The sequence below is a fragment of the Necator americanus genome, chromosome II (genome assembly GCF_031761385.1).
Source record: "Necator americanus strain Aroian chromosome II, whole genome shotgun sequence".
Classification (NCBI taxonomy): domain Eukaryota; kingdom Metazoa; phylum Nematoda; class Chromadorea; order Rhabditida; family Ancylostomatidae; genus Necator; species Necator americanus.
In genome coordinates, this window is record NC_087372.1 from 21,725,088 (window position 1) to 21,747,077 (window position 21,990).

At 42.1% G+C, this 21,990-nt stretch overlaps 7 protein-coding genes across 8 annotated transcripts; 6 read left to right on the top strand and 1 right to left on the bottom strand.

Annotated features, from left to right (window-relative positions):
• Positions 1-255: 255 nt before the first annotated feature.
• Positions 256-20,014, top strand: RB195_018950 (uncharacterized protein; the record flags this gene model as incomplete). Of its 2 annotated transcripts, XM_064186594.1 has the most annotated exons (10): positions 256-380; positions 1,826-1,940; positions 16,834-17,043; positions 17,098-17,202; positions 17,252-17,332; positions 17,410-17,501; positions 17,781-17,838; positions 17,895-18,035; positions 18,162-18,285; positions 19,461-20,014. In XM_064186594.1, 10 exons carry the CDS (start codon positions 256-258, stop codon positions 20,012-20,014), a joined length of 1,605 nt encoding a protein of 534 aa, XP_064042475.1. The 2 variants fall into 2 exon arrangements, with proteins under 2 accessions (XP_064042475.1, XP_064042476.1); XM_064186595.1 differs by lacking the exon at positions 19,461-20,014 and having other exon boundaries at positions 18,162-18,305.
• RB195_018951 (uncharacterized protein) lies at positions 3,576-5,339 on the top strand (the record flags this gene model as incomplete). The annotated part of the gene is made up of 3 exons (XM_064186596.1): positions 3,576-3,608; positions 3,970-4,196; positions 4,748-5,339. The coding sequence occupies 3 exons, from the start codon at positions 3,576-3,578 to the stop codon at positions 5,337-5,339; spliced, it is 852 nt and encodes a 283-aa protein (XP_064042477.1).
• Positions 8,922-9,254, bottom strand: RB195_018952 (uncharacterized protein; the record flags this gene model as incomplete). The annotated part of the gene is made up of 1 exon (XM_064186597.1): positions 8,922-9,254. The coding sequence occupies one exon, from the start codon at positions 9,252-9,254 to the stop codon at positions 8,922-8,924; it is 333 nt and encodes a 110-aa protein (XP_064042478.1).
• RB195_018953 (uncharacterized protein) lies at positions 19,466-20,014 on the top strand (the record flags this gene model as incomplete). Its single annotated transcript, XM_064186598.1, has 1 exon — positions 19,466-20,014. The coding sequence occupies one exon, from the start codon at positions 19,466-19,468 to the stop codon at positions 20,012-20,014; it is 549 nt and encodes a 182-aa protein (XP_064042479.1).
• Positions 20,015-20,114: 100 nt separating this feature from the next.
• Positions 20,115-20,432, top strand: RB195_018954 (uncharacterized protein; the record flags this gene model as incomplete). Its single annotated transcript, XM_064186599.1, has 1 exon — positions 20,115-20,432. The coding sequence occupies one exon, from the start codon at positions 20,115-20,117 to the stop codon at positions 20,430-20,432; it is 318 nt and encodes a 105-aa protein (XP_064042480.1).
• A 242-nt stretch (positions 20,433-20,674) lies between these two features.
• RB195_018955 (uncharacterized protein) lies at positions 20,675-21,091 on the top strand (the record flags this gene model as incomplete). The annotated part of the gene is made up of 1 exon (XM_064186600.1): positions 20,675-21,091. The coding sequence occupies one exon, from the start codon at positions 20,675-20,677 to the stop codon at positions 21,089-21,091; it is 417 nt and encodes a 138-aa protein (XP_064042481.1).
• A 145-nt stretch (positions 21,092-21,236) lies between these two features.
• On the top strand, positions 21,237-21,530 carry RB195_018956 (uncharacterized protein; the record flags this gene model as incomplete). The annotated part of the gene is made up of 1 exon (XM_064186601.1): positions 21,237-21,530. The coding sequence occupies one exon, from the start codon at positions 21,237-21,239 to the stop codon at positions 21,528-21,530; it is 294 nt and encodes a 97-aa protein (XP_064042482.1).
• Between the last annotated feature and the right edge of the window lie 460 nt (positions 21,531-21,990).

A 21,990-nucleotide genomic window follows, 5' to 3' on the forward strand; every position in this document is an offset into this window, starting at 1 on the left:
AAACGACTTCCAAAAAATGAAGAATTTAACTTCGCATAGTTTATGGCAGTATAAATTTGAATTTAACAAAATGTAATGATCAAAAAAGTTCAAATTCTGTGCACATTGTTAGTTCTGGGAGGTGGCGAATAACATCGTCATAAGAGAACTGAAAGAAAAGTTCAGGTAGTTTTTAAGAAAGAAAGGTTTGCCCTAAAAAAGGTCACATCGCTTTTTTTCCACCTCCTTGTCTCTTTGTAATTTGATGGGACAGAAATGGAAAAATGGCAGTCTTACCATCTTTGTCCTATCGAAAATTTGCAAAAAAGGCGAGGCCCTGGAGATCGGTTGATGCGGCATGTGATAGAGAACATTCTCGGCTATAACATACTTGAAGATGAGTTGGTTTGCTCTAAGTTACTCCGACTTATTGAAGTTTATTCAGACACACTTTTCGGCGCAGGAGCGAAAATTGAGATTTTGGCGATTTTTTCCATTGCGAAAAATATGATGGCACCCGTACATTTAAACGGAGGGTCTAAGAAAACCTCTATGTGCAAAATTTCTGCTTTTCGAATCGTCTTGTTTTCTCAAAATTTAGATGGGACAAATCCAATAAAAGTCGGAAAATTTTAAATCCCGTCCCATCAAAATTTCCAAAAAAACTAGGGAGCAGAAAAAAAAGCGATGCGACTGTTTTTTAAAGCAAATCTTCTTCTCTCAAAAACTTCCTGAACTTTCCGTTTTGGTCCCCTTATGAAGAAGTTCGCTAGCTCCCAGACCTAACAATTTGCGCAGATTCCGAGCCTTTTTGATCATTATGTTTTATTAAATTCACTTTTAAACTGCTATATACTTCAGAAGACTAAATTTTCCATTTTTTAAGAAGTTGTTTCAAGTTTCTATCTTTTTTTTTTTGCAAAAATTTGTTTTAGTTGGGAATCGAATCTGGGAGGTCACCTTGTCATATTGCAGGGACAAAATGTTGATTTTTTTTCGCTTTTTTCTTCTTCATTCCTCTGTGGTTCGACCTATGCATCTGCGTATCCTATTTTTGGTCGTGTTATGTGCTTTAATCAGGATTTGAAGCTAATTCATAGATTTTAGAGTGAAAATAGAAAAGAATAAAAATGAAAATATTTTTACTAGTATTTCAACAGCATTTCTGCATATTTGCGTCTTCTAGTAAACGATATTTCTTCGCTTCTGTCAGCTACAAATTTTCACATTTGCCATTTGTTCCCCGGCCAATTTTCGACTTTTCGAAGCACATGAAATTTACATGAAATTTCCAATATATTGAATTTGCAGCAATCGAGAACTGTCGCAGGAACGTTGGAGGAGAAGAAGAAGATGAAGGGAAGGGGAGGGAGTCGTATTCGAGAGGGTCGTGTCTCATCACTACGCTTGACCGTGACGGGAAATACAATATTTAGAAGCTTTTGTTCGAGCGTATTGTTTGAAGTTACAATTAACCAATGGCCTTTTTCCGTCCATTTTTCTCTTTCCTTTCATTACTGATTCAGTTTGTGTTGACAAAACACAGTAATGTATTGTCACTTGTGAGAAATACTTCGAGAAAGACAAAGGAGTGGCAATGTTTGGAAAAATTCAAGGGGAAAATAAGCTGCTTAGTGCTCAATTGTGCAAGTTGTGCAGTACTTTATCAGTAAAGATATAGTTCTATGCAGCTCTGGAATAGCCTGGGTCCACAGGGGACTAATGAAAAGTCAAAGATCGTACATTGTCGAAAAAAGACAAAATAATAGCAGTCACTCCTCATCAAGGGTGAATGCAAGTTTTCGAATGAAGTGCTCCTTCATCTGGACAGAATTTTCTTGTTAAGATCTATCTGTTCGACGTCAACTAGCAAGATTGTTTTCAATGAACGATGCGAGCGGATTAACGTAGATTATGACATCCTTAATTATAACGAAGGATACAAAGAAGTCGGAACTCTGGTGAGTTGATTTTCATTGAAGTGTTTTATTGTTCAGCAGCGAAAGACATCACTCAAGTTGCGATGACTGATGTTAGCATATTCGTCCACAGAAAGAGGCGTGGATACTTGAATGGATAGCCAATAGATATGGATTTGTATCTGGAGTGCATTACAGAGTACTATATGACTTATTTCCATGACTGAATCAGCTGCAGAGCTCCGTAGTGACCTACTTGCACTTAATCGGCGAGCAGGTGTTACGAATCAATCTACATCTTCGATTTAGTGTGCGGTCTTCTTAGATACTTCAGTGAGCCGCTTCTGTACTATCTTCCACAGGAACTGTCTTGGCGTGAGCCAAGTATCCTCAGATGTTTTTCACTCAAGACCTCAACTTCCGACTCCCACTTTCAACCTCTGTCACCTCATTGTATTCTCAAAGAAAAATAGACAAGGCTATCTCACAGCCTCCTCATAATATGCCCTAAAATGTGACGCATTTTCTTGAATACTTTGTGAGCCCATGAATCTTCCTCCCTAAAGGCATCATTGCGGGCTACTCGGCATTTGGTGAATTAAGGGCTAACTGTTGACCAAGCGCGATTTTTGAGTATGCTGTGTGTTTTTGCCTGTGATTTTTGTGCGCGTGTGTGAGATGGATTTCCTGTTTCTATTATGCCAGTATTTACACATAACATCTATGTATCCTACACGTAGATTCGGCTCAAAGCCTATAATCGATTAAATGAGTGGTGTAAGAAAGGTGAAAAGAAGTTGTTCCAACAAGTAAGCTGTATCTCTCAATTCCGAGAGGGATTGGTGTCATCTTGAACGCTTATGGTACTATAAGTCAGCAACCCGCCCATAATCTCAAATTATACCTCTGATAGAGTAACAGGAAGAAGTTCTCTGATTCCAGAAGAACGCCTGCTATGCAGTGCCAATAAGGGTGTTCTAGGAGTCAGAACAGAAAAGGACTGGAATCTGTACAAACAGCGCACATATGCTTGCATCGAAAGTGGCTATCGAAAACTTGGTGGTGCAAGAAGATCAAGGACGACGTCACTGAACCAACCGTGATGAGATGACGCCATCCACTGAAATGTGTATCTGTCTCTGGAGAGAAGCTGTTCCTAAGAGCATGCAACAATAAGGGTGTCTGTGGACGTCCTAGTCTGCACGAGTGTGGCAATAAACATCGATCAAGTAACTATCGAAGAACTCACAGCCCGAATCGTATGCTTAATAATGTGATGTGAAAATTGAAAGATCTTTCCTGAGAAAGTAGAGAGAAGATAAAGCCGCAAAGCTCAAAGAGCGAAATTTTAGAACTATTATTAAGGGTGATCCTTTCGCTTCGTTAGCCTTCTCCTGGAAAGGTACCACAATGGAGGGTTCGATTAGAGATATGATTGGATCATAGAACATCTTCACGACTGCACGAGAAAAGCGAACAATTCCAAGATCACCTTGAGACACCTGCTTTCAAAAAATCCTGAGCTAATACGTCAGCGTGGAGGTTCACGATTTGTAGGCAACCATGAACTCACTTTCGAGCTCACGAGGCTCTGCAGGAAGACGATCAAGAAGACATCAAAAAGAGAAGAGCAGCGCTGTTGCCTGAAGCAGCGGAGGCGCGCAACTATCATTCGCAATGTCCGTCGAGGTCTCGCCGCTCAAGTACAAGGTAAATATGACTGCACTCCTTAAATTAGGCGGAAGAACCACTGCATCGAGAAGAGGATATATATATATATCATTCCAGAAATTTTCTCCTTGCAAAGTACGGAATGTTTTCATGTTGATAATGAATTACATGACGTCCAGTCCCTACAGGATGAAATCTGAACAGTCAAGATCTTTAGTAGTTAACGTTCATAGTGAAGGACTCTAGGCAGTGATAAATCAACAAGACCATGCTGTTGTGTAAGAAAGCAGATCCACGTTACATATCTGGTTACCGTCCAACATCTATAACCTCCTCCTTAACAAGAAACAAAACATGAAAGGAAACCCATGCGTGCAGACAAGATTTTTGAAAGATTCAGCACGCATTTGATCGCATTCACACTGTTTCGAAACTCATCGAGGTGTCGCAAAACTACAAAACGCCACTGTTTCTCACTTTTATCGATTTGAAGAAAGCCTTCGATTCACTTGAGACTGAAGAAGTCATGGAATTGTTCGACGACAATCTTCTACAAGAATGTCATAACCTATCATCGACCCCGATGACGTATAAAGGACGTGGTATGAAGTACCGTTCGCTGTTATGGTTATTCTAGCGCAGATACTACTTGTACCGTCCAAGAGTGCGGCAGACAACGCTCTGCCCACTCTTTCATCCAATCCTATTGCTGGCAACTGTTGCTCACCTATATTCATATAATAAACACATCCCACTGAACCACCGTTTTTGGTCTGTTTAATTAAGGTGATGAAATTCCCTAAGTCTCTAGTCACTTACTCACACAGTTTGGTACATCGGCTAAAACAAGCCATTACTCTTCCGCGTCAAAGAGTAACATCTTTGAGACCAGGAGAAAGAAACTAGCTCATTGAGCAACTTATACGGTCAAACCAAAGACCGTGAATCGCATCAGATTCATCCCAGTAATTGGGCAAAAAGTCGTTCCCTTACAAACGTAACTGGAACGCAAATCACTGTCAAGAAACAGTGGATCGGACCTCCGTCAAAAGCTACAGTAGGTCAAGCGAAGTTTATCGCATTTGCAGGTGCATAAAGAAAGAAATGGCACTGCATTTCCACAGAATACCAATAGTTTTTAGCGCAACGACACTGAAAACTTTAGTATCCCATTACAGGGAATACACTAAACAGGTTGAGTACTCAGCAATAGATGAGGAAACTTATCAGAAATGCGGATCAGCCACAGCACTACTACAAAGTAGCATGAGGCAAATAAAAGAGGCAAGAGAAAACCTCCAAGAATTATATAACGAGGTTAGAGATGCATATAAAAACTGCAAAAACAAGTCCGAAAGGAAGGATTTGATGATTGAAATGGAACAAATAGAGGAAGAATCGCAGCTACAATCTGTGATAGCTGAAGCAAACGACCTAAGTTTCATGCTAACAGCGCACCTTGATGAAACAAAAAATATGCGCGAAAATATGGAAATCAAACTGGGATACATGTCTCTAAAGCCCCAAAGAGACGATAACGTCAGCAATGAAGAAAACGAAGAAAGGGATGGCGAAATTGATAACACAAACGAAAATTGTGTGCGAGACACCACAATGCCATCTTGCTCGCAAGACACATCAAATTCAGCATCGACACGCAATAGTGGCACAGTCAAAAGGACGCTGAGGTCAATAAAACTTCCACAAGCCACACTACCAAAATTTTACGGGAACTCTGACGACTTTCCTAGAATACTGGGCCATTTTTGAAGCCCTTGTCCATAACAGTGAAGAACTGGACACTATGGAAAAGATACTCCTACTCAAAGAAAGTTTAAAGGGAAGAGCGCAAACAGTCATCAAAGGGATAAAACTCATTCCTGAAAACTACAATTGGTTGATCAAGACTTTACAGGAGAATTACTCCAATCGCCAGACTAACAGATCACAAATAGTCAAAAAAATTGGTCAGTATGAGTGTGGCAAACAATTCCGCAGACATCTGCTCTGCAACATTTGATCAAATAAGAATGCTGACCAACCAAATGATTTCTGCAGGATATCATGTAGGGAAAACCTGCGACCCAATGTGGTGTGAAACAATCTTATCTAAATTCCCTGAAGACATCATAAAATCTGTATTAGTGGCCAGTCAATCACAAGGCAAACAGTTGATGACCTCATGAATCTCTTAAAAACAGAGATCACTGCAAGAGCCTATGTCGAAAACAGACTTGGCCATAAAAATATCAACAAGGTCATCCCATCAAAGGCCAATCATGACAACTTGCGGACTAATCGTAACTGCTTGTTCTGTCATAAGGACAATCATGTATCAATGCAGTGCCGAACGGTCACGAATCAAAGCATTCGCCGCAAGATACTGAAGGAGCAAAATCGCTGTTGGAAGTCCCCAATTATGGCAGTTTTGATTGCCAAAGGTCAGACTGTCGGAAGTGCGGGCCAAAACACCATATGAGCCTCTGCTTTAAGATAGAGCAACTCAGCCAAAACAACAACTCGAAACCCAAATTTGTTCGTGCTGGCCAAAACCAGCAAAAGCAACACAGCTGGCAAAGTAGAGGAGAAAACAATCAAAATATTCCACAAAGGTTCAAACCAATAAACACTCAGGTGTCTGTGGAATCCCCACAGATCAAGGAAAACTCCATTCAGCACAGTCAAACTAGCAAACAAGTGATATTGATGATTGCTGAAGGCAATATTTGGAACGCCAGAAAACAGGCCTATGAAAAAGCGCTATTTTTCTTCGATTCTGGCGCACAAAAAACAGTAATCGAGGAAAATCTTGCAGAACAACTTGGTCTACAAAAGAACACGACCGAAATCTGCACCATGTCCTGAATTGGCGGCATATCGAGTGCTTCGAAAGTCATCAGGTTCCGGTAAAACTAGGAACTGCTTTCGGAGAAGAAGTCTGCATAACCATACAGACCAAACCAGTCATAACAAACGGATTTCCTTTAGTGCAATTGAACGCAGAAGATATTGAGTTCTTGAAAACAAACACTATCTGTCTAGCAAATTCAAAGCTTCGTGGTGAGCATCAAAATCCACACATTCTCGTTGGACTGGACTACTACTACGACGATTTAGTTACGGATCCAGCAAACGGAATCCGAACACCATCTGGCTTTCATGTAGCAAAAACGGTTTTTGGACCCACAATTTATGGTCGAGAATCAGCAAAGTAAGTGAAACTACTAACACAGTATGTCATAGCCTGACAGGAATTTTCGAAAACACGGAACAAGAACTCTTACAGAAAAGAGTTTGCTTGAATTGGACGACCTCGGTATCATGCCAGAAGAAACTCAGGGAGACGAAAAAGTTCAAAGATATTTCGAGGAATACTCGAAATTATTCTCATTTGAAAACAACATCATCACAGCTCCCTTTCCACTGAAAAAGAATGTAATCAGATTGGAGAATGTAATTGGAAAATAGCTACTCAGTAGCTATAAGAAGGCTAGAATCCTCACAAAACGTACTCTTATCTAATTCTGAACAAAAGCAGTGATACTGCGATCTTGTGAAGAAATATGTCAGTGAAGGGATCGTAGAGACCTTCGACATAGCAGACCGCTATGCGGCTGGAATCTATTACATATTACATATCTATTACATAGAGGTATGGAAACCACAGGAAAAGGTCCCTTTAAGGATAGCCTTTGACGCTTCGTCTAAACGAAGAGCCCACCTCAGCCTGAACGACGTCATTCGAAAAGGGGAATCCTTCGTTAACAGAATACACGACTTTCTTACCTCCTCAAGGTTCAAGAAGATCGTCTCAATGTGTGATATTGAATCTGCCTCCACACAAATTCGATTGATAGACGCACACGAGGATCTATGCAGATTCTTGTGGCTTCGGAATGTCAATCACCCACCAACAAAAGACAACGTCGTCGAATATAGATCTAGAGGGTTGCCTTTTGGCGTTACAGCTTGTCCGAGTATACTAAACATGACGATTCTGTCCTATTTGGAATAAAAAAACTCGGAACTATCCACAGAAATTGCCAAAAATTTGTACGCAGATAATATAGTTTTGCAAGCAGAATCGGTTTCTGAAGCTGTAAGAAAGTATAAGGAATCAAAGTATCTCTTAAGCAAGATAGGAATGAATCTACGCGAGTATATCTCAAATTCTGAAGAATTAATTTCGGAATTCCATATTCCGACAAGCTCCAATCTGGATCAATGAAAATACTAGGAGTTGATTACAATCTATAACAGAAAACTTAACTGTGAGAACAAAGTTTGTTCACAATAAAAAGTTGACTAAGAGAGATGTCGTGAGCCTAATTAATTCGATTTATGACTCAATAGGTCTCATAGGACCGCTCATGGTTAAACTGCAGTCCATGATGCGAGAAATCTTCGATTCAAAAGTGGACTGGAAAACTTCACTCGATCAAAAGATATGCGACGAATGGTACAAATTGTGCAAAGAAGTAGATCTGGCAACATTATCAATTCCTAGATACGTGCTATCACCAAAAGTAGGTGACCAGAAACGGCTGTTCGCTTTTATAGATGTTTTTGTTTTATAGATGCAAGCAGGATTGCAATTACAGCTTGTTCATGCTTATAATGTGTTCCCTCTGGCATAATTTCTGGCTTGATTTGTGGAAGGACGCGGTTGACCCCCACAAATTGCTCGGAATCCTTATAGCAGCTAGATTAGGATGCAGCATAATATCAGCTGTCCAAGCAAAAATCGAAGAAGTGAACAGTGAAATTGCCTTGTACTGGATCTTCGAAATAAGTTCTATTTTTGTAGCAGCGAGATCTCTACGTTCTGATCAGATCCCAATGGTTTTCGGACTGGATCATACCTGATGTAACTCCTATGATCAACGCCTTAGCCAAACATTGGAAAGTAACGGTTGCAGCATTAGCATCAACCATGATTCTTACAGCCCTAACCTACGTGGCGGGTCGGGTCCAGTGCACTACTATATCTAGCAAGATGTGCAGTTTACCCCTTCAAAATGTTGCTCGCAGTTAACCGACCCCTTTGCTGCGCTGCAAAGGAGCCAATCAATTGTCAACCGATCCCTCGATCAGCTGACAATCAGCCACGGTCAAAATTGAGTTGGTTCACCGGTCTAACAGCTGCCACTATAGCGCATCCTTTGGTCCTCTCGAGTCCCGCTTGTGCGCTACCAACCGGAGAAAATACCAGAGCGGGTTCAGATCGCGCAGAATTGATAGAAATTATCAAAAGTGCTGCAAATATATAGTGCAAACTTTCTATTTCACAGTGGCGTACACGCTACTGGCTTGATCTCGTGTTTCAATACGAGAAAATGTACAAAGTTAATATCAGCTCATTATCTGTTGTATACACATGTTATCAGTTATGATGTTCATACACGTATGCACAAAATCTGATGGTGACTTGAGAATTCGGCTTGGTGCAGGTGCACTGATGACGGCTTGTGGACGGTGATGGCGTTGAGATAGTACTTCTTGTATGGCCGCTTCGTGGGCGGCTGCGGTCTTTTGGACTAGCAAAGCAGGAAATTGTGGCCAAGACCACAACTTCCACAATTCACTCCACATACGTTCTCGTGTGCCGTTTTTAGGCAGAGGAAGCACAGGTTCAGCTTTGCGGCCTGTGCTGTTTTGGAGATTGGATCCGTGAACCGTGGACATCTCCAGGAATGGTGATTTTCACTATTCTCGTCCACACTGCAAAATAGGCAGCTGGACTTCGGAGCAGTCCTTTCCAGAAGCGTTTGGCAGGCCTTTTCAAGACTGTCGAGGAGCAGATGATGCAGTAGTGTGGCGCATCTGTCCAGATCGTCCAGGGCGGAGAGCTTAGCATCAGCGGAAGAAGACATGATTTTTTGTTTCTTTGGTGCTTTTTTGCTTTTCACCAATATTTATACGTGTTCAGATAGTCTGTATCTTGATCTTGAACCCCCCTTCAACGAATAACCTAGATGTAAGTTTCACTGCTCTTGATGGTGCGCCAAAGTGCTTCTGAGTGCGTAATAAAAAAGTTGTAATTGACTACGGGCACCCGAGAAGGTACATCGTTCTAATTGGAGTACTTTGTCCAAGACGATGATATCTTTGAGAGAGCCGACCGAGATGTTATGATTTTGTGCATACGTGTATGAACATCATAACTGATAACATGTGTATACAACAGATAATGAGCTGATATTAACTTTGTACATTTTCTCGTATTGAAACACGAGATCAAGCCAGTAGCGTGTACGCCACTGTGAAATAGAAAGTTTGCACTATATATTTGCAGCACTTTTGATAATTTCTATCAATTCTGCGCGATCTGAACCCGCTCTGGTATTTTCTCCGGTTGGTAGCCCACAAGCGGGACTCGAGAGGACCAAAGGATGCGCTATAGTGGCAGCTGTTAGACCGGTGAACCAACTCAATTTTGACCGTGGCTGATTGTCAGCTGATCGAGGGATCGGTTGACAATTGATTGGCTCCTTTGCAGCGCAGCAAAGGGGTCGGTTAACTGCGAGCAACATTTTGAAGGGGTAAACTGCACATCTTGCTAGATATAGTAGTGCACTGGACCCGACCCGCCACGTAGGTTAGGGCTGTAAGAATCATGGTTGATGCTAATGCTGCAACCGTTACTTTCCAATGTTTGGCTAAGGCGTTGATCATAGGAGTTACATCAGGTATGATCCAGTCCGAAAACCATTGGGATCTGATCAGAACGTAGAGATCTCGCTGCTACAAAAATAGAACTTATTTCGAAGATCCAGTACAAGGCAATTTCACTGTTCACTTCTTCGATTTTTGCTTGGACAGCTGATATTATGCTGCATCCTAATCTAGCTGCTATAAGGATTCCGAGCAATTTGGGGGGTCAACCGCGTCCTTCCACAAATCAAGCCAGAAATTATGCCAGAGGGAACACATTATAAGCATGAACAAGCTGTAATTGCAATCCTGCTTGCATCTATAAAACAAAAACATCTATAAAAGCGAACAGCCGTTTCTGGTCACCTACTTTTGGTGATAGCACGTATCTAGGAATTGATAATGTTGCCAGATCTACTTCTTTGCACAATTTGTACCATTCGTCGCATATCTTTTGATCGAGTGAAGTTTTCCAGTCCACTTTTGAATCGAAGATTTCTCGCATCATGGACTGCAGTTTAACCATGAGCGGTCCTATGAGACCTATTGAGTCATAAATCGAATTAATTAGGCTCACGACATCTCTCTTAGTCAACTTTTTATTGTGAACAAACTTTGTTCTCACAGTTAAGTTTTCTGTTATAGATTGTAATCAACTCCTAGTATTTTCATTGATCCAGATTGGAGCTTGTCGGAATATGGAATTCCGAAATTAATTCTTCAGAATTTGAGATATACTCGCGTAGATTCATTCCTATCTTGCTTAAGAGATACTTTGATTCCTTATACTTTCTTACAGCTTCAGAAACCGATTCTGCTTGCAAAACTATATTATCTGCGTACAAATTTTTGGCAATTTCTGTGGATAGTTCCGAGTTTTTTTATTCCAAATAGGACAGAATCGTCATGTTTAGTATACTCGGACAAGCTGTAACGCCAAAAGGCAACCCTCTAGATCTATATTCGACGACGTTGTCTTTTGTTGGTGGGTGATTGACATTCCGAAGCCACAAGAATCTGCATAGATCCTCGTGTGCGTCTATCAATCGAATTTGTGTGGAGGCAGATTCAATATCACACATTGAGACGATCTTCTTGAACCTTGAGGAGGTAAGAAAGTCGTGTATTCTGTTAACGAAGGATTCCCCTTTTCGAATGACGTCGTTCAGGCTGAGGTGGGCTCTTCGTTTAGACGAAGCGTCAAAGGCTATCCTTAAAGGGACCTTTTCCTGTGGTTTCCATACCTCTATGTAATAGATATGTAATATGTAATAGATTCCAGCCGCATAGCGGTCTGCTATGTCGAAGGTCTCTACGATCCCTTCACTGACATATTTCTTCACAAGATCGCAGTATCACTGCTTTTGTTCAGAATTAGATAAGAGTACGTTTTGTGAGGATTCTAGCCTTCTTATAGCTACTGAGTAGCTATTTTCCAATTACATTCTCCAATCTGATTACATTCTTTTTCAGTGGAAAGGGAGCTGTGATGATGTTGTTTTCAAATGAGAATAATTTCGAGTATTCCTCGAAATATCTTTGAACTTTTTCGTCTCCCTGAGTTTCTTCTGGCATGATACCGAGGTCGTCCAATTCAAGCAAACTCTTTTCTGTAAGAGTTCTTGTTCCGTGTTTTCGAAAATTCCTGTCAGGCTATGACATACTGTGTTAGTAGTTTCACTTACTTTGCTGATTCTCGACCATAAATTGTGGGTCCAAAAACCGTTTTTGCTACATGAAAGCCAGATGGTGTTCGGATTCCGTTTGCTGGATCCGTAACTAAATCGTCGTAGTAGTAGTCCAGTCCAACGAGAATGTGTGGATTTTGATGCTCACCACGAAGCTTTGAATTTGCTAGACAGATAGTGTTTGTTTTCAAGAACTCAATATCTTCTGCGTTCAATTGCACTAAAGGAAATCCGTTTGTTATGACTGGTTTGGTCTGTATGGTTATGCAGACTTTGTCTGTGCCATCTTTTATTATGTTGGCGAACTCTGCTATGTAGTGTAGTGTTTATCTGAATACAAAGTAGAGGAGGGTAGGAGCCGTGTAACTATTTATATGGCGCCAGTTCCTGGTGATGAAGCGAACGCTGCAAAAGGTAGTGCAGCCCTTCACACTGACAAGGCAAAACCCATAAAACTGCAATTCAAATGCCCATAGGACCGTTGAATTCGTTTAAAAAACCACGTGTTTACTAACGCTACAGCCGGAAACGACAACCAGAACATTGTTTTGAAGGAATCTGGCCTTGTCTGCTTCCTAGTGTTTGCGTCAGTGTGTGACTTGTTCGTCGTGAAGGACTCAAACTCTAAATCACATTTGCCTATGCACCTGTAGAGTGCGTCGAAGATCACAACGAGGATACCTTTAGGAATGAACTGAACACTTTTATTCCCAAGATAAGCAGCCTTTCGTAGTGAGAGTCAACCCTCTCTAAGCCTGAACAGCTTCGTGAACTCAAAATGACTCTTTAAGTTGACTCTCTTCACTTGAAACTGCTTGTTCTGTCCTCACAAAAAAGATCCTTTTAACGAATCTTTGAAAACCTGAAGCTGTTACGAACTCCGCTTCGTTTCGATTACGACAACAGTGCTTAGTTCTTCTCAATTTAATGCAACTGTCCCAGCAAAAATGGCAAGGAATTCCACTTTAACTGAAATTCGGCCTGACAGGTCCCAAAAAAAGAAGACAGGAAGAAATTTTGCTCATTGCCTCCGCGGAGACTGGAATTCGAAGGAATTCGAAAAGGCACGTTTTCCGATCTTTGAATTAAAAGCACAGAGCAAGACAAGGCACTGTGGTGAAACCTTTTTCGTTGTACTTGGTTAAATAAGGCTACCACGACGTGCATTTGTCTCAAGCTGCATGATTCGTAAAAAGCAACGCGAAGCTCGTGTTGCGAAAGGACAACCAATAGAACTCATGACGGAGTTCTGTTATCTGAGCTACATGCTGAACGATAGCGGCACCTGCCTAAGAGAAGTTTATCATAGACGTATTATACAAAGATCAGTTTTCCATTCAGCTTCCTAGCAAGAGTGACTGCGATCGAGTTCTATCATCAACGAAGTCATGCTGCGCGAATATTTGTCCGCTGTTCATCCTACCATCGTGAATTGATCAAAAAGGGAAAGCTATTTTCGGCAAATGTGCTTATAACAAAGAAATCTACGCACAAAAAGTTTAGTGTGTCAGTACATGACGTACAGAAAACACTAACGTTCTGCGCTGCCTTACCGTGATCACCTTCACTTCCGTTGCTCTTCGAGTTGATCGAATGGGCAGCAGTAATTTCGTCAGCTGTTCCGATCACGTTCGAGAGTTATCCAAGTGCTTCTCATTATGCAAGAGACACGAAAATCATTATATCTTTCTTTGAATCATTATGTCAGGAGAACTGACCACCGGGTCGGTGTTCTTACTGCGATGTCTTTTATATCTCGTGGAACTTAGTCGCTTGCGACTGCTTTAGCGGCTGTAGTTGAAACAGATCATGTGTACGGTCCTCTCTATTTTATTTTCTTTGTCAAATGCGAAGGCGTCTCTCATTTTCGATCTCTGGCGTAGAACCGAATTTCGAATTCCATCTTTCACTTGTGCAAAGAGGACACTCCTAGCAACATTTTTCTGAGTGAGTGTTAAATGACGCTAACCGCATTCTCGCACTGCTTCCGAACCACTCAGATTTCTGAAGCAAAGATGAAAGCAAGAGGTGCTAGGTTGGCTATGTTTGCTTCGATGAGGGTGAATGGGGCATCTGACACCTATTCGTTCTTCATAAAGGATAAAAGGATAAAAGGGTAAAGTGTTTGGCGTTAGTCAATCCGCTTGGGATCCGCCACCACGTTCACCTCATTTCAGAATCGTTCGAGGTTCACGAACGTGTAACTGTCCTATACAATTATTTGTGGGGACTGACCGATGCGTCACGTCAGTGCTTTTATCCTCTCATACAAGGGTGGCACCAATTTATCGACCTCGGAGGGATGAAAGGCTTGGTGAGCTTTGAGGCGGATTCGAACACTATCTAATTAGTGAATGAACTGTATTTTTCCCACCAGTTTCATTTCTCGTCAGTACCATTGTCAACAGGATATTTTGTGTTAACGCCTCCAGATCTCTACTAGAGCTATTCAGTTGTCACCAAGAATGCGGTTTCAAAAAGCTTGCTCTAATATATTATGAATGTGTAAAACTACTTGTTTGAAAGTGGTCACGAAAAGAACGCATTTGTTCAGCTGGACTGGTGCAGGATGTTATGTAAACGATCTTCAGTCACACGGAGATGAAGTAGATGCCGGTTATAAACCACCACTACCATAATATCCATTTTCGACGTTCGCACTATTGCATTTGGAAAGTGGCACTAAGTAGTTTAGGTGAGAGTACATCACCCTGCCGCACCCTTCTCAACACATCGGTTATGTGTGACTGGGTGACTAGAGACTTAGGGAATTTTATCACCCTAATTGAACAGACCAAAAACGGTGGTTCAGTGGAATGTGTTTATTATATGAATATAGGTGAGCAACAGTTGCCAGCAATAGGATTGGATGAAAGAGTGGGCAGAGCGTTGTCTGTCTGTCTGACGGTACAAGTAGTATCTGCGCTAGAATAACCATAACAGCGAACGGTACGCCCCTTATACATCATCGGGGTCGATGATACTGCCGCGAGCGACAACAGCACAAAGTAATAATTTACGAAAACAAATTCTACTCCGACAAATCTTTTCCTTCGTACGGCTCGACTGTTGCGGCAGGGCAGAACGTTAGTGTTTTCTGTACGTCATGTACTGACACACTAAACTTTTTGTGCGTAGATTTCTTTGTTATAAGCACATTTGCCGAAAATAGCTTTCCCTTTTTGATCAATTCACGATGGTAGGATGAACAGCGGACAAATATTCGCGCAGCATGACTTCGTTGATGATAGAACTCGATCGCAGTCACTCTTGCTAGGAAGCTGAATGGAAAACTGATCTTTGTATAATACGTCTATGATAAACTTCTCTTAGGCAGGTGCCGCTATCGTTCAGCATGTAGCTCAGATAACAGAACTCCGTCATGAGTTCTATTGGTTGTCCTTTCGCAACACGAGCTTCGCGTTGCTTTTTACGAATCATGCAGCTTGAGACAAATGCACGTCGTGGTAGCCTTATTTAACCAAGTACAACGAAAAAGGTTTCACCACAGTGCCTTGTCTTGCTCTGTGCTTTTAATTCAAAGATCGGAAAACGTGCCTTTTCGAATTCCTTCGAATTCCAGTCTCCGCGGAGGCAATGAGCAAAATTTCTTCCTGTCTTCTTTTTTTGGGACCTGTCAGGCCGAATTTCAGTTAAAGTGGAATTCCTTGCCATTTTTGCTGGGACAGTTGCATTAAATTGAGAAGAACTAAGCACTGTTGTCGTAATCGAAACGAAGCGGAGTTCGTAACAGCTTCAGGTTTTCAAAGATTCGTTAAAAGGATCTTTTTTGTGAGGACAGAACAAGCAGTTTCAAGTGAAGAGAGTCAACTTAAAGAGTCATTTTGAGTTCACGAAGCTGTTCAGGCTTAGAGAGGGTTGACTCTCACTACGAAAGGCTGCTTATCTTGGGAATAAAAGTGTTCAGTTCATTCCTAAAGGTATCCTCGTTGTGATCTTCGACGCACTCTACAGGTGCATAGGCAAATGTGATTTAGAGTTTGAGTCCTTCACGACGAACAAGTCACACACTGACGCAAACACTAGGAAGCAGACAAGGCCAGATTCCTTCAAAACAATGTTCTGGTTGTCGTTTCCGGCTGTAGCGTTAGTAAACACGTGGTTTTTTAAACGAATTCAACGGTCCTATGGGCATTTGAATTGCAGTTTTATGGGTTTTGCCTTGTCAGTGTGAAGGGCTGCACTACCTTTTGCAGCGTTCGCTTCATCACCAGGAACTGGCGCCATATAAATAGTTACACGGCTCCTACCCTCCTCTACTTTGTATTCAGATAAACACTACACTACATAGCAGAGTTCGCCAACATAATAAAAGATGGCACAGGCAAATCACTCTCACAAAACCAAGAGAAGAGAAGTTATAACCTTTATTGTTGAAAAAACGTAACATGCATGCCTTTAAGTGTCCTACCAAGAAAAACCCAACTTCTAAAAGAAGTGTTCGTCAGATGCGGCGATTTCTTCCCGAACCCTCGTTGTCAACTCAAAGATTGCTGTTGAGCGTGTAGTGTACACTCTGCTTATGAGGTGGTCCCATAAGAAAAAAATCACACGGATTTCCGTTGAACAGCAGTCACCATTCTCTAAAATGATTTCGCTGCACAGTCGATCCACTGGTCCATAATCACTAAAGTGCAAGTAGTTCCATTCTGAAGCATGTCACTCTCACGTGACTACCGACACCTACGGGCTGCCACTACAACATTCGAAATTTCCCGTTCCCGCGTGCCACTTTGTATGTATAGCAGTATACTCCTCATGGACATGCTCACCAGGGAAATACAGTGTCCAGTAAGTACACAGAGCATATGCAACACTTTAAGTCTAAGTCGAACAAGCAGTTTTTTTTTGTATACAACTGTGTGTTCGTCTCCATGAAAACGGTTATGTTTGGTTTTCAGCACGGTTCCGAACTGCGCTTGGCTGAAGAATCTATTCACTGGATTGCTGGCGGCAAAAAACCACTGGAGATCACCCTTCCAAAGCATCTTCGTGTCGTTACTGTGAACGACCCTCCTTTTATCTACACTACTCCTATTATTTCCCTTGCTGAGTGCGGAAATTTGGGAACAGTTTCGGTTGAGCTTAGTCCTATAGATATTATTAAAGTGGTTAGTGCTTCAACTTCTTGGCCTGTCGGAATTAGTTTTTTTCTCTGATTGCAGAAAGGCCCTTGGTATCCTTGTCCACGGTATGGATTCAATTACACACATCATTACTGCTGTGCTGGTTATGCGATTGATCTACTTTCCAATTTATCTCTGCCCGAGGTTAGTTCGCTCGTTTGTTGTTAAAGATTAGCTATGCCGAACATTTTAGCCTAGTACAACAATCGACACAAGTTTCACATTCTCCTTGCATTTGAACGACAGTTATGGAGCTGTAACTTTGGGGGAAATGGTGAGGATACTTGTTTAATTGGATATGGATGGAATATTATTCACATTCCTATTTAACAGGATTGATTCTGATTGTAGGGCTACATCCTCAGTGGAGCTTTGGGAGAGCTGGATAGCGACCAAGCCGACATCGCTATAGGAGGGATGACCATCAATCCAGAAAGAGAAAAGTAAGTTACAAAATTTAATCAAGTTTACTCTCATGCTTAGTGGTTCTTAGTTACTTCCGCTGCTGAATTACTACTTCTTTTTCTTCTGCGAAGACCGCATGTTCACATTAGAAAATAAATTACTAGAGAAGGTGTGACGTGTACCACAGATAATCAATAACTGCTAAGACCTTCTGTAATGCCTCATTTTAGAAGTAATGTTACTTTCCACTAGTTCTGCAGTAGCGATTTTCTTGGAAAGGTTTCCTAATACATCATGTGAACGCAGATTTTCTTCAGATTCATTGATTTTTCTGAGCCATGGTTGTACCATGGAATAAGGATCCTCGAAAAATCGGTTAGATCAACGTTTTTCAACCAATAACACCAGCTCGGAACTAACTACATACTTAGATTCCTCGCGACTCACCTATGCAATCGTTCTTACAACCGTTGAAATCTGCTCTGTGGACATCGTTGCTTATTTCGGTGATCATGGTTGGGCTCGTGATTTTCTGCTTGGATCTCAAGTCTCCCTTTGATCGTTTCTATAAGGTATGTAGAAGTAAGCGTAATCTAGAAAAAAAAGTCTAATCTTGTTGTAGATGTGGTGGTCCAGTTCATCTTATCAATTCCACTTTTTTGAATCAGTACTAGCTAAAGAAGACAATAAAACTTCAGACTGAGCAAAATCGAATGGCGGAGGACGATCCTTTCCTCATGGAAGTTGCTAACGATCGCGTCAACTTTGGGGAGGCGATGTGGTTTGTCTGGGGAGTTCTACTGAACAGCGGAGTTTCGGAGAGTAGGTTACATCTTTTGTAACAGAACAAGTCGGACTTCAGATTTTCAATGGTATTCGCTTCGCTCCCTTTCACTGACAAATGAAAATTAATAGTAGTGGCATTTTCTGTGAAATTAGGTTTGTGTTATTCAAAAACGCTTTCTCCCTCTTTTTATAACAAATAAAGGCGAAAGATTTCGTAGGTTTCTTTTCAGAGGTGTCATTTCCATTCATTTGCAAAATATTTGAACTTTAATTCCAAACACTCCTTCGATACCAATATAATATAGACACGAATTGAGAGCATTTCTCCAAGTATGGGTTTTCCTCCTGATTTCCACCAACAGCTATCACAGAATGAAGTTTTAACGTAAAATGACATGTGAACAACATTATCGTACTGATAGAGACAACGTTCCACTTCAGATCACGTAAACTGCTAGCTACTATTTAAGTAGCCGTTTGCATAGGTGTTTCCACTTTTTGAAGAAGGCATGTCACCAAACTGAGGCGAATGTGCAAGGGCAGTGGCCACCGCTACGAAACGGTTGTAACACCATCCACCTTTCGCGGCATGCACACGAAGTTATTGCGTCCGAACGCGCTAGTCCGAACGTAGAAACATAGTAGTGTACATATTATTCTCTGAAATTAGATTTGTGTTGATCTAACAACGCTTTCTTCCTCTTTTTTTCTATTATAAATAAAAGCGAAAAATTTCATAGTTTTCTGTCTAAACGCGTCAGTTCTACACTTGGAGAATATTCAAACTTCAGCTTCAAACACTTATAACGAAATGAAGTTCGGTTTTCACTCCGTTTGAGAGCGTTCACCTTTTTTGCAGGAACAAATTACACACTTTTCACAGATATATATTATTCGTCACTGATCAGTGCTTGGTATTCAACAACTTTTATTGTTAGCCCTGCAGATATTCATAAGAATTCCATGATTTTTAACTATTATATTTTTTTTTAGCAATGCTACAGGGGCCGCGTATACGAGTCTGATTGCTACCTGCACGTGGTGGCCCTGCTTTAACTAAACGCAATCAAGCGTTCGAGTGTACGCATTGGGAACGTACGAGCTATATAACCTGCACTGTTATATGGCGAAAGCTTCCCATACATTGCAAAAAGGTGCTGTCGTCCAGCACACCGCCAAAGCCCATAACCTGAAAGGTTAACTTCCTGAAGGGAGCATGGAATCTTTGGCAATAAACAATCGTTTCGTTACGCTGAACTGCAGAACATTGTCGAGTGAACTCCAACAAACCGCCCTGCTTAGGCTTCTACGATATCTCTGTGTGTCCTTTGCTGCACTGCAGGAAACACGCATGAGAGATCGTCCCGTCATCAGCATCGAAAACTACACCATATACTGCGGCGATGCTGATGAGAAGGAAGTAGACGGCCCCGCGATAGCTGTGAGAAACGATTACAACAATCTGGTGGAGGAATTTTTCTCAACATCGTCTAGATGGGCCTTTGTACAACTGCGTGATCGGAGAGGACGAAAACTCTTTATAGTAAGTGCCTGTGCACCAACGGAAACCCCTGAGACCAACACTAAGGATGCCTTCTATGATGAACTCAATGCGTTGATGTCTGAAAAACCAAGCCAGCAGGTGGTCATTGTCGGAATCGACGCAAATGCGAAGATGAGACTTGAACAACAATGTACAAGGAGAATGGTATTATGCAGCAGAGCGCACATCGGACAATGGCGACCGTCTACTCGACTTATGTGAACAGACGGACCCCATCATCGCCTCCACGGTTAAGAGGAATCATCGACTTACGTGGCAAGTGTCAACCCTTCTAACGTCTGAAGAGCAGCGTAAGCGCAAGATGAAGACTCGTAAAGTTCAGCTCGACTACGTTTTGGCGAGGAACATTGCTCAGTCAGATATCCGAAAATCTAGAGCTGTTTGGGACGTCGTGTTCGACTCTGACCACCGTCCAGTTCTTCTCAGCTTCAAGATACGGTTCCATAAGAGAAACCGAGGAATTCCTCTTGATCCGAAAATTGACATGGCAGATCTGAAAGACGAAGAATGCAGAACAAAACTCCGCCAACGTGTGTCTATTCATGTTGGAGTGCGGACCAGGAAGAAGCTTTGCGATGCGGATTCCTTCACAAACTGCATCCAGGACTCTGTAAGTTAGGTTCAAAAGAAAAAAGTTCAAAAAAAGGTTCGTCTGGTTCAAATGCCGCGGAAAAAGTTTGCCTTTGCAACTGCGGAGACAAGATCCACGTGCAATTCTGTATGTATCGCGCACAGCGCTGGTGACTTCAACCAGGAAAAGCGTCTTAGAAGAAAGTTGCGTCGTCAACTGCAACAAGACAGCGATAACGAGTGGACGTCAAGAGCGACGTAGTTTGAAAAGGGGTGCAGTATAGCGGCAAAATGAAAAGATGTTCTCCTGTCTTTAACACTGCCAATGGAGTGACTGTCGTTGAAGTAACCCTTCCAGTTTGGAGGGACCACTTCAAGACCTTGCTGGACCGGCAAGCGTCGTCTGTTCCTGAACTTGGGCACGTTGTGTGTGCGATTAACGAGGAGCCACCGACCGTTTCAGAGATTCTGGTCTGTAGTATGAAAAATGGAAAATCTGGTGGAGACGATGGAATTAGCGCAGAAATGCTGAAACATCTTCCTCCGTCTGGGATCGAGATAGAGATGAAAAAGATCATCCGTTCAATATCTATAGACGAAAGGATACCTCACTCGTGGAGACAAGCTATCATAATTTTCCTCCGCAAGAAGTTATCCGTCACAGACCCTAGGAATTATCGAGGAATCTCTTTGCTGCGTGTTACGTAGAAGGTGCTGGAGCTCATTATCCTGGACCGACTCATTAAACGAAGAAACAACGCGCGACGAGCAAGCTGGCTTTCGTCCTGGCCGATCTACGATTGACCAGGTGTTCATCGTCAAGAGAGTGATCGAAATCTGGCAGCGGTATTCAATGCCAACGCAACTAGCGTTTCTAGACTTTGAAGCGGCTTTCGATTCTCCTCATCGAGGCCGTCTTCTCAACGCGCTCCGCGCCGATGGAGTATCAGGAAAGTTCGTTCGGTTGCTTGATGACATGTATCAAAGAGCAACCACTGCGGTTCGAACACCTGCCGGATGTACAACATCGTTTGAGGTGGTAACGGGAGTAAGACAAAGGGCAGTGGCAAGTCTCTTCAAACTTGTCAACGTCAATTTCGTTGACGTCTCGTCAATTTCGTCGACGACATTATGCGAAGAACAGTAGATCACTCTCCTGCCGATATCATTCTAGCACCATCAAGACGCCCTTTGACCAATCTCGAGTACGCTGACGATGTTGTTATATTCGCAGAAAGCAGTACAAAACTTTGTGTCGAACCTTCGTGACCTCGAAAGGGAATCAGGGTTGGACGGACAACCGATAGAACTCGTCGATGAGTTCTGTTACCTGGGCTGTACGCTGAAGAACAACGGCAGTCGAGAAGGATATTTAGAAAAAAGGCCAATTCTGCGTTTAACTCCCTAACAAAATGGCTATGGTCGACCCTCATCGCTAATGAAGTCAAGCTGCGAGTCTACCTATCCGCAATTCGCCCCATCCTGATGATGAATCGGTGACCTAGGCAGTACCATCTGCGAGGATGGAGAGGTATGAATGCACAGAACGAAAGCTGCTCAGACAGCCACTTGGCTATTTTTCGGTCTGAGGTATGCGCAAAGAAGAC